This window comes from Etheostoma cragini, chromosome 7, assembly GCF_013103735.1.
Source record: "Etheostoma cragini isolate CJK2018 chromosome 7, CSU_Ecrag_1.0, whole genome shotgun sequence".
Lineage (NCBI taxonomy): Eukaryota > Metazoa > Chordata > Actinopteri > Perciformes > Percidae > Etheostoma > Etheostoma cragini.
Window position 1 is genome coordinate 4,163,243 of NC_048413.1, and position 12,565 is coordinate 4,175,807.

The 12,565-nt window shown below is 39.5% G+C and overlaps 1 protein-coding gene across 3 annotated transcripts in view; it reads right to left on the reverse strand.

The window, feature by feature from the left end:
- The window catches only part of LOC117947954 (paired box protein Pax-7-like), a 91,933-nt gene that overhangs the window by 17,785 nt on the left and 61,583 nt on the right, over nt 1-12,565 (reverse strand). For all 3 annotated transcript variants that reach the window (XR_004657369.1, XM_034877328.1, XM_034877327.1), the window contains exon 8: nt 5,286-5,553. Coding sequence is in view for 2 of the 3 variants with exons in the window: in XM_034877328.1 (XP_034733219.1) it covers nt 5,286-5,553 (268 nt within the window). In the remaining variant the exon portion in view is untranslated. The remainder of the gene's footprint in view (nt 1-5,285; nt 5,554-12,565) is intronic.

Sequence of the window (12,565 nt, forward strand, 5' to 3'; positions counted from 1 at the left end):
ATCTCAGACTTTCATATTTGAATAGCACATGCTTGTTTACATGGAAAGCAAAACAGGCTATAGTGGCACATGACCTGGCTGTAACTCCATATCTTTTAAGAAAATGCACAAATATTTGTGTTCATACAATAATTCACGGAGGTGAGACATGGAAAAGCAGTTTTAGAAAGTTTTCCCATGTTATCCTATGGAGACTGACGGGCTATGGGGTGTTATTCTGATGTTCAGCGGCCTAACCCCCGTAAAAACCTAGTGAAACAACATTTTTTCATAATAGAAACATGATATTAATGGGAAAATTTACTGTTCTAGCTTTAAAAATTGCAGAATCATCCACAGTGCATGATATTACAATAACAGCTTCATACACGCTTCACGATGACGGCAAACAGACATTCACGAAGACGTATAGCCCAGCAACAATCTATCTAGAATATTTATTATGTTATTTTCACCAATTGAGCTTCAAAAACAATGAGCCCTACATTTCCCATAATGCAACCAAAGCTACGTTTTAACGTAGTATTACACAATTATCAAAACTGTACACACAAGGAGCTAAACATTGGCCCAGCACTACAGTACTACAGCACAATGTCAGCTTCATACTTTTTGCAAAATAATTCACACAATGATTTGCAAGACATTGCTTAATTATAGACACCAATCAGGTTTAAGCGCTATAAAAATGAAGCAGGTAAGTTCAGCTGCCTTCAACCAAAATGAAAGCCAATGAGGATATATGAACTGTGATGTTGATGAAATTCTCTGAAAGAGCTTGTCCAGAGCCACAGATGGTACATAACTGGTATACAGGCTGAGTAGAGCTCATGATGGCTGGATGTAAATTCAGTGAAATGGCCCTTTAAAGCTTTGGTCCAGCATTTTTGCAATTTCCACTGATTTCCGTTTACAACTCTGATCATAGTCATTGTAGAATAATGCTTTTAGTGGCTTGTAGTACTGCATGAATGGTCCTTTTTTTGGATGTCACAGCTAACACTGCTCACGTTTATGCTGCTGTCAAATGGGAGTTGGTTTTCCATTCCATGTCACTTAACTGGTTAAACTCCTAAATGACTGAGAAAAATTGAGTGGCCCTGCAGGTGGCTTGTGGCTCGGGGGTAGAGTGGTCCCCCCTCAACCACACAATTGGCAATTCAATCCCAGGCTCCTCCTTCCACATGTCAAAATGTCCATGAGCAAGACACTGAACCCCTGGCTGCTGTGTGTATAGCTGTCCACTCCTCCTAATTATTTTTGGTTTAAATGCAGTAATTACGTTTCATGACATTATCCTGTGTTAATGAGACAAATATGTTATGTTGTTGTTCTAATAATTTGCTAATTTAACACCAAATTTGTTAGTAGCGAGAAAACATTCTTAATTAGCATATCTGCAAAGTTAGAATGCATCTGCCACATTTCAAGTAGCAGGACAAGTTTACTTTTTTAATGTTCAACCAAATCCAGCATATTTCTCTTCCCCACAACTACACACAGGACTCAGAATATGCTTCCAAAGTCCTGCATTTTGTGTAGCAACCATCCACTCCAACAACCTCCCTACGGATTCTATGCAGCACATGAACTTGGATGGTAAAGAATGTTGCCAGAAACCAAAACCCAAGCTGCATTAATCTTTCCCCAGAGTGGCCAAACTTATGATAGATAGAAATGTAGTCTCTAGAAGACAGACTTTTGTTGGGCTCTGGTAATTGAGTCCAAATGAACTACAGTGTGGCTAATTAATGTGTTATGTGATACACACACAATACTTAGATACATTCAGTGTTGGTTTGGCGCTGCACAGAGGATTTGTTGACAAGAAGAAAAAATATTGAATATCACTGGACTCAAATATGCATTTTATTGCTGCAGAATTATAGTTTTTTGTATGTCCAATCATACTGACTGACAAGAGAACACTATGTTTGACAGACAGACAAAAGGAGCCAACAGTTTGGCTCCACAGACAGAAAGACAGATAGGCAAGTAGAATAACTGTGGCTCTTGTAAAGCTGGCATTAATGCTCAGCATATTTTTATGTCTGAGCAGTGGATGCTGCACCTCCCTGGTTCAGCTGCTGATAACTTCTCTTTTATAGGCCAGGAAAGAGGAGGGCTGACAGCAGATGGGATGTGACAAAGTGTGTTTGTGAGTGCATGGGTGTGTGTTGGGAAAATAGGGGGAGATAAGTAAGGCATGCCAGTTAGGATGCTAGCGTGCACAGACAAGGAAACTGTCACTCTGTACTGAGGAATAACAGAAAGAAGAGCACCTATGGGTGGGCAGGTCTGTCTGCCAAGATGCCAGTCACCCAGACAGCAAGAGGGGGAGCTGTGTGTGTGTGTGTGTGTGTGTGTGTGTGTGTGTGTGTGTGTGTTGTTTCACAAGGGTTTAGTGAGGTTAAATGAAGGAAGCTGTTTTTTCTGTCAACCAGCTTTATACCTTAAATCCCTGTCGAGCAGTCACACTGAGAGTCCTCTGCCTCCAAGATTGGACCTATCTGATAATACACACTAACACGCATGCATAGACATAGGTGCACACACACCTTAACTATTCTGACAGTATGTACTTTAATCTGTCAGGAGCTTCCTGCATTAGAACAAGAGAAGAGTCAAATGTCTGAAGTGTCTGTCTGCTGGAGGGGGGCGGTGGCACAGCCAAACCACAAATGTCACATCAAAGAGGATCAGTTATAGCATCAGAGATGACATGTGTTTTAAATATATAACCGGAGTCTTATTGCTCTAACATTTGATGTTTTTCTTTTTATGGGGGCGGGGGCACTTTTTAAGAGTGGCCAAGAGTTAATAGTTGTTACCTTATTAACAAAGGTTGTAAGGAACCTTTCTACAATCATCTGTGGAGAAATATGGTAATGTAGAAAGCGGCGTTGAAACAATGTCATGAATAGTATTTCCCAAAATTCCCTGGTTTATTTCTGAAGAAGAAGCTGAGTTAGCAAAGTAGGAAGTCCAGGCTTCCTTCACTAGGATATTCAAAGAATTACAAAAGATCTTAGAGATACAGGCAGTGCACCTCTAGCCCAGTGGCTTTCACTAATCCTTTTGTCTTGCAACACTTTGTCTCCCTCTCAGGCTAAAGGCAGCGTCTGTCATCCACGGAGAAGTGTTGCAGATAGACCTAGTCCTAACCTTTACCTACCTGTGCCTCTGTTCTACAACATGCAGCAATGCTCGTTGAAAGACTGCATTATAAGCTTTAAATCATTAACACTAGTATTAATCTTACAGCAAAACTGAAAACTGATTACCTGTATTCTGCGTAATGACCTATGTGAGTGGGACTGGAAACATGGTGTTTTAAATTGAACGATTTTGTATAATAAAAAAATTCTGAGGCTACATAGTTTGTGACGTCATTGAAATGCAAGTTAAAAACAGTTTGGGGCCTTATCTTGCAGCCGGTGCGCCGCAAAGCCGGATGCAAGTGTCTTTGGTATTTTGTGACCATCCAGCACCCACGTCGTTTAAATAGCAAATGCACCTGCGCCCGTATTTGCGCCCATATTTGCACCCATGGGGGTGAATTCTTGGCGTATTACTATTTTGAAGAAAATGATTGACCAACAATTATTGACCAACAAAAACCTGGTCTAAAGTCAATGAAGTAGCATTTCAATGTTATTTAAACAGCACATTAGTAAAATGTGCCTAGGTCTCGTACACAGCGCGCACACTATGCTCGTTACACACATACAGGGACACACACTACGCTTCTTACACACACACACACAGGGAAACACACTATGCTTGTTACACACACAAATGCGGAACAACACACACACATGCAGGAGATTACAAATAAAAATATTACGGTGCAAATCCACCATCATAAAAGTAGTGGCCAAGGTACAAATGCGCTAGGCTTTTAAAGAGAATGGGAGATGACACTCTGATTGGTTGATTGCATGTCACGCCAAAAGTAAAAATATGATTAATTAAAAACCCTTTTGAACCATGCACCTGGTGCACGGACCCTTTTTTTCTGCCTTCAAACTAGCTAAAAGTGGATTTGTTAACGCACTGAAAAACTGTCCAGGTGAACCAGTCAATCTAGATTAAAAAAAAGTAAAGCGGCTTTAGTCAACCAACTTAAACCAGTTTTAGTTGTAGTAATGAAAGGTTCTGTGCTCACCAAATGGCAAGACGCGGAGTCCCAATAAATGAAAAATCAATGGGGCACAATTTATTTCTTTGTCTAAACTCCATATATTCTGTTAAGAAAGACAATTTTTCCTTTGTTGAGTTTCATTCCATTCTGTGAAAACTCCAAACAAAGCCTCTGTCATCTGTTTTAATTGGTATCACAAATTTTTATAATGAATCTTTTCTTAAGATTTATCTATGTGAACACAGGAATTTCCCATTTTTCTTGGGATCAATAAACATCTATCTATCTATCTATATATCTAACCTACTTCAAACCAATCCTTCCTTGACACTGATATGGATATGACACTGTCATAAACATACTGTTACACCTGTCATGACCATGAAGAAGTCTTAGGGACTATACTGTCCCTAAATGCCTTTCAGTAAATTATTTATTCAAGCAAGACAATATAACCCGTCATAAATATGGCATAACAGGCCTAATTATCAAACTTTATCAAACTACAATTTAGCTTTATGTGTTGCCATAACATTAAACTGTGATTACGTGGTTTGGACATTGGATGTCAAGAAACTATTACAATTGTGTGAATTTTTTCCTTGAACTCAAACCATTTGGAATTGTCATTACTATGTCATAAAAGTGTTGATGACAGTGAATACAGTGCCGAGATAATTTAATGTTTTGGACAGATGACTTTAGGCTATCAGTTGCTAAAGTACCTGCTAAATACTGCTAACTGTAGTTAGCGGCCATTAGCTAGTTAGCTAGGTTAGCTGTGGTGATGATAACTTGACCAACTGCCACTGTGCTCATTTAAATCCAATCCATTTTATTTATATAGCACAATTTTAACAAACACAAGATTTCCAAAGTGGTGCACAAAAAGTTAATACAGAATAAATCAATAACACAATAAAAGCAAAATAAAAAGATGTGTTACCAAATATAAAGATAAAAGCAATATAAAAATGAAATAAATAGAAAAAATAAAATAACTAAAATGCACTGCAGGCAGTATAGTAAGTAAGTATACACAAAAGCCAAAGGTTTTAAGAAGAGTTAAATACTATACAATGCTGCTGCATTGTATAGTCAGGCTGTTTGTTTAGTCAGAAGTAGAAGGTGTCAGACTTACTCTGGCCATACTGACTGTACTGGTAGCCGGCAGCAGCCACAGCTGGGTCCATGCTGTAGCTCGTGGTGCTGTATGTGGGGGGGCAGTAGGACTGAGATGATGGAAGGCTGTCCACCATCTTAATGGAGGCCTCAGCTGAACGCTGGCTGCAGCTGGCTGAGATGGCATTGGATGAAGAGGAGTCCAAGGCACTGTGGAGCGGTGAGATGGAGAAGTCGTGTTGTGGCTGCGAGGAAACACCGTTGGGGTTACTCAGGATGCTCATCACCTGCAAACACAGAGGAGAAGACTTTGGTACAGAGGAAGATATCCCCAGAACCACTATTCAGATCACCATGAACTCTGCCCTGAATAGTTTCAGCATTTTGGTGACCACCTAAGCTTTCCGTTAGGGCCAAAATGTCAACATTGTTCACAAGATATCCCATAATCAAAGAGGCAGATTGGTCTGAAATTGTCTGAGAAAATACCTTCTCCCTGGATGAGGAACCCTACACGGACTCATTTTCTGCTTTAGTTTGAACCTGCTGTGCTTACTGCAGCTGTGTTGTCAGTTTTCTTTTGCAATGAGTGCTTTATTTTAGTGATGCCATTGTGTTCTCAGACGTCAGCAATTACTTTGATGAATACAGGAGCGGACAAACACAGACTCCGATCCACCCAGTCATAATCTTTCCAAATACAGACAGTCTGTTAAATGTCCAAGAAATGCTTACCGTAACCATAACCTGCTACATGGACAGCTAAGAAGTGGACCAGTGATGCTATCTTCGGCCATTTTTGGACCGTACAAACTGGGATGAAAACACAGCCGTAGACTGTCCCAGACTATGTACACACATGACAATGGCCCCTTCTCTAATTCCTACACACTTTCTTTTGGTGCCCTTTTTGAACTGCCTCTAAAGTTCACTGATAGCCACACTGGCAAATCATTTAATTTAGAAGAAAAGTACATAAGAAATGTGGAAACTGGTGTCCATCAGAGCACAAAAGATCTTAACAAAGAGTCCTGAGACCTGTGGTTTTTTGCAGACAGTACAGACACATTCACAATTGACTTGGAAACTGTAATAAAGTGAGTCAGTCTAAATGAAGGAGTGTGAAGTGTAAATGAATACAATATGCATTGTTTCAGATAAATCAACATTTCAGACAGAGGTAGCCTTTCACTACATTTGAATATCCTCAGCTGTTCTAATGAAACCTTGTTTTGTCTGTGCTCATGTCAGAGGAAACCCTCTTCTTTGTGGGTTTCTAAGCTCAGTGTGCTCCTGCAGCTGCAGCCTACTGATAGCAGTACTATTTACAGATACTGGAGCCAGGAGCTAATGCTAGGGCTTCGTAAACATTCCCAGCAAGCATTTCACCGAGACAGCATCCATAAGGTGTCCAGTGGCATCAAAGTATTTGCACAGCAGGAATAAGCACATGCAGTGTTTTACACCTGGGTAATATTTCTGTTTTTTTCATTCATTCCTTTTCATAGCTTAACAGTTTAAGGTAAAATGTTTAGAATCCAAACGGAATAGAGGTGTATAAACGTGAAGGTAAAAAGGTGATACAAGCTATTATTTGTTATAGTTCAATTACTGGTCATTTTTCACCTGCAGCATTCATTCACTGCTATTCCCTCCTATACACACCCCATGTGTTGCAGCCATGTAAGCTGGATCCCCAGTCAAGCATAGCTAACACTATATGTAGTGTGGAAGTTATGGTACAATTTAGTAATATTGGGTTGCAATCTACACGTTGTTAGAGTCCAGGCCTCATGCTTCAAATGTACTCCTGCATCTTCCCGTCAAACCCCATCTAAATGGCAAAACATGTTCATACATGTTCAGGCATGGTGAAAGCCTGCTGTCATGGGGAGAACGCAGATAATGAGGCGTACTTTCAGACAGTCTTTCTTCAAGCACATGTTGTTCACACGTCAGGAGAGAGAAGTAGTTATGTGAATAACAAGAAAAGGGAACTTGAAGAGTGCAAACCCAGCTTACTCTTTATATCTCCACACACCTAAACATCACTACGTAAAGTAGCTGTGCCTGGCCGATTACCTGTTTTAAAAAGTTACTATAATTGTGGGATGCATCCAGGTATGACATCACGAAGGTGTGCAGGGGTTTAGGACAGTTGTTCAACAATTGAACCAACTTTGTTTGGCTTAAAAAATAACCTGACTTCCCTAAAAACAATTGTGGTTGTTAAATTGTGCATTTGTTAAAATCTGATTGTTTAGTTTGAAACTGATGAGTGATTGTAAAAAGTCTAAATTACCAGCTCTGTCTATATATACTATATATATATATGTGTGTGTGTGTGTGTGTGTGTGTGTGTGTGTGTGTGTGTGTGTGTGTGTTTGTGTGTGTGTGTGTCTGTGTATGTTTTCAGGAATATGCTACTTTACCAGAATGTGCCTGACCGTTCAACAGAAGTTAATCAGACAAAGATATTCTTGAAGTACTGTAAAGAGTTTCTTTAGATGCAGAATTAAATTGTTGTGATATTCAGTAAAAACGGAATAAAGATTTGCCGTTTGTGACTCAAGGCCACTTAAAGGACAAAAGGAGGTGAAATATAAACCACAGACACAGGTGGTGGATAAGGTTAGAAGCCTTCATCTCAAACAGTACGGGAGTCTTTCACAGATGAAGAGATGAGAGAACAAGTTATCTCTGCGCCGCACATTACCATCTCCTACCTTCCTCACTGTTACTTAGCCGCTTGCTAAACTACTTTGAAACGCTATCCCCCACACATTGGCTCATTTATTTATTCAGCATTCAGGTTTGTGCATGGTTCTGAGCTGGTTTCAAAATACTGCGCTTAAAGATAATTTAGGGATTTTAAGATGCTATAACGAAATAAGTGTGTGGAAGCATATGTGTGCTTCAAACGAAGTGCTTATTGGATTATCAAACACCGTCTGAAACTTCTTCCCTTCACGCCTGTCTGATGTCAGAATTGTTGGGAAATGTGTAATTTACCAAAACAGATGATAATCTGATAATCACGCCCACTTTACTCAGATTGGTCAGATGTGTGGAGGTGTGGAAGCAGGCAAGGTTTAAACTTTTTATCCACACATCTACTTCCATGAGTTTTTGTATGTACAGTGTAAATAAGTGTGACACCTGAATGCCCTTTAGGAAAGAGTGAAAGCCTGCTTTGATACTTTGCTCCTTCTCTGGCCGTTCAGAAAACCTAGTCGTGGGTTGGTGAAATGATCAACCAATTTCAGCTTGATGCAGCTGTATCTATGTCAGCTGATAGGAAACAAGAAATGTAAATGCAAAAATAAAAAAATATGTGTTTATGGTAGGGCTTGGCCAATATCGGTTCTACAGGGCCAATATCAATTGTTAGAGAACCAATTTTGGTGTGGTTTGGTAAAAATGTATATCTTAAACCAAAATTAAGATTTACAAAACTTTGCAATTATTTAATAAATTAGAAACTTTCAACATAACACCCCGAAACAGAGAGTCAGATAGTGTTGTGGGGTCATATGACGTCAGACTCAGTGGTGAGTGGATCCGAAGCAGAGGGACAGACACAGTGCTGTAGCCGATCCAACGTAGCACACTTTTTTATTTCATCAACTTTATCGGTTATGAGGCAAATAAAACGCTGATACAGATCATCTACAAAAAAACGGCCTAGTATCCCTAGTTCAAAGTCATGTAGAAAGAGTCTTCAGGAAATTGTTAAAACCAATGACAAGTTGATTTTTACACTGTACACATCGCACTCACTACATCTCATGGTCACTACTTTTTAACCTGAATTTAATTCACATCCAAGGTCTGCATTCTAGTTGCAATCTGTGTTGTTGAGCGTACACGATCATTGAGAGGAGACTCTACCGTGGTGTGATGGTTGAGACAAACAGTCAAGGATGAAGTTATTCTTCATAACTTCTACTGCACGACATAGCTGTGTGACCTTTGAATTTAAAGTAGGTTTAGCTTGTGGTGTCAGGTTGTGCTTCTGTTGTGGGCGGATACAGCGACTGGGATTTAGGCTGATGTTGGCATGTTGCTGATGTTTACAGGATCTATCACTATCAACCATGGAATTGTAAGTGAGACAGTAATTGCAGAGCACAATCCGTGCTCTGCACAATCCGTTCAGTTTAATACGATCCGTATTAAACTGAAAGACAAATATCATATCTTATACCTTATCAGAAAAAAATAAGACAAACCCAGAGAAATGAAATGACAGTTAGCTTTGTCTCCGTGATGTTATCACAAGTGGTAAATCGACTGCATGTTCTAGTCTTAACGACTACTCAAAGCGCTTTACACTACAGGCAGCGATCAGCCCATTCACACACAAATTCACATACTGGCATCAGTATCTGGCATACAGCTGTCAACACCACGATGAATTACGTCTTGTCACAGTCCTTGAACATGTTGTAGTACTCCGTAATGCTGACATTTCAGCCTTGGGTATAATCACGAAAGTTGAAGTTCACATCAAAAATTGAATTTAAGCACTTTATCTTGAAACAACAACAAAGTAATCTAAGGAAATTGAAATTATGTTGTTTAATAAAAAAAAATCTAACAACTGATCCAAGCCAGCCACGTGAAGTGATGTCGTCTGTCCTGTCAAAATAAAAGCCTAAAATGCCCAAAAATAATCTTTGGAAAAGGTATCATCATTTGGCTAAATAAATAAATTTGCACTTAAACGTAAAATATGTTATTTCTGCTACTAGGAGTCTGTCAATATAAAAAGCGAATAAAAACACTAAATGATGTTGTGAAGTTGTGTGCAGTTATGGGAGTTGTAGTTTTCATTGTTAAACACCAATGTTTATTCATGTCATTCGAATAAAAAAGCTGCAGTTTCCCCAACAATGGCCCCCTTCTGTTTTCCTTGTATATGTTGCCTTTAGAGACTATTATAGCAAAGAAAAACCTGTCATTTAATTGTTATGCAGAGGATTTGCAAATGTATTTGCCTGTGAAACCGAATGACAGTGTTGCACTAGACTCCCTGCTTAGTTGTATTAATGTTATTAAGTTGTGGCTTTCACAAAACTTTCTTAATTTGAACAATGCTAAAATTGAGTGTATCATCAGGCACGCCAAACAGTCCAGCTTTTAGTTTGGGAGCACTGGCTTCACACCTTAAGCCAGCTGTCAAAAATGTTGGGGTTAATTTGATTGCAACAGGAAATTTGACAAGCAGATCAGCAATGTTGTTAAAATGAGCATTTTCCAGCTTTGTCTCCTGGCTAAAGTTAAGCCCTTCTTTAACAGGCATGATCTAGAAAAGGCGATTCATGCTTATATTAGTTCAAGGTTGGATTACTGTAATGCTCTTTATGTTGATCTGAATCAGACGTCCATCTCGCGCCTTCAACTTGTTCAAAATGCTGCTGCTCGCTTTTTAATAAAAACATCTAGATGTGCACACATTGCTCCTGTTCTTTACACCATACGTTGACACCACTGTGCATTTTAGAATCGATTTTATTATCTTACTGTTTATTTTCAAGACTTTAAATGGCCTGGCCCCCGAGCACAACCGGTCCTTTGGGTCTTCAAACCAACTGGTTTGTGGACAGGTTGGTTCAGTGTGTAGAGCAGGCGCACCTGTATACTTAGAGGTTTATACCTTAACGCAGAAGTTCTGGGATTCAAGTCTGACCTGTGGCGGTTTCCTGCATGTCTTCACCATTTCTCACCTAGCTGTTCTATCAATTAAGATAACCAGGCTTTTGTAGTTGCTGCCCCGAGACTCTTCTACATTTCAGTCTTTTTCTTGTATGATATGTTGTTTTAGGATGTGAAGCGCTCTGGATACCTGCTGGTTGTTGTAAAGTGCTAAATAAATAAATGATGATTGATTGATATGATTTGTATTGGTAGCTGAACAGTAAGCAAGCAAGCACGCAAACATTAGCCACCAGTCAAAGCCACAATATCCAAATTTCACGTGTCAGTGTCACCTTTTGGATGTTTTCAGCAAATAGTCATTGTTTTGAGTGTGCATGATTTTTACTTCTTATACCTTGAGATATTGATATTCATTTCTTAAAATGAACATGTTTTCATTGCATGTCTCAAATTCAGTAACTGCCCATACACAATTTCAAGGTCACCAATTTGTGCACCATTACATCCACATGTGGGCTTCTTCCTCATTTACTGTTTATCGCACCTCCCTCGCACCACCACCCACCACACTTCCCTCCCGTACCACTTTTAATATAACAAATTAACTGGTTACCTTTAATGATTTCAGGCCAACAGGCAGTGCTTGAGTCAATGGAAGCAGACAGAAGCTGTTTGCTCAAGCGGGACAATGAGAAATGTCAGGTCAAACAGCAGTTGAAACTGTTATTATCATCTCCGCCTCACTATAATGACTTGTATAAACAGGGAGAAGGCTCTCAGCTGGAGGCCGACAGGCGGAGTGCTGTTGCAAACAGCAGACAGCTGGGTCCTGAATGCATTGCAGAGCAACAACATGAACATGCTACAGACAGACATGTGCATGTCTGGAATATTTTCTCTGCAAAGAAAGGCAAGTTTATTAATTGAGCATATTTCACCACAAGGCAATTCAAATTTTTTACATCAAACATTAAAGATAATTAAAAAAAAATTAAAAAATTATTTAAGAAAATAGAAAATAAAAACAAGCTAAAATAGAAATCCCCCCCCCCCCACGTCTGTGCTTAGTGAGGCACATTTTTGCTTCTGTTTAGCCTGTAGCAGCTGTATTTTTTCATCTGAATGCATCAATGGTTTTCAAATATACGTCAGATATGTGAAAGTATCTGAAAATTATACACACCATCAGACCAATCAGAATCAAGCATTTACACTGGTCATTGTACAAGTGTTTGTAAAAACTGATTAAATAAATAAAGAGCAGATGAGGTTATTGTGCGCTGCAGCCAGTCAACACCTACATTTCATCCAAACCACAGGAACTAGAGGGGCTTAACACTTTTCTACCCACTCAGTCAGTCAGACAGCACCCTGGGCTCAGTTTAGTTTCCACTGAGGGAGGAGGAGAGGAGAACACTCTGAGTGATAAATAAAGCAGAAAAAAAATCCAACAAACATTCCATCAGTGGGTATGATTTAAATTCCTCTGCGTTTCTGGCAGCTTTCTTGAGTAGGTCTTGTCTTATTATTTTTTTATTTGCTTTAAAGCCCCTTGCTTTGCTTCTTGCCAAACTAAAGCAGCATCTGTTTTTTAGGCGATTTCTAATTAACATCTCCCCCCCCCCCCCAGCGCCCCCA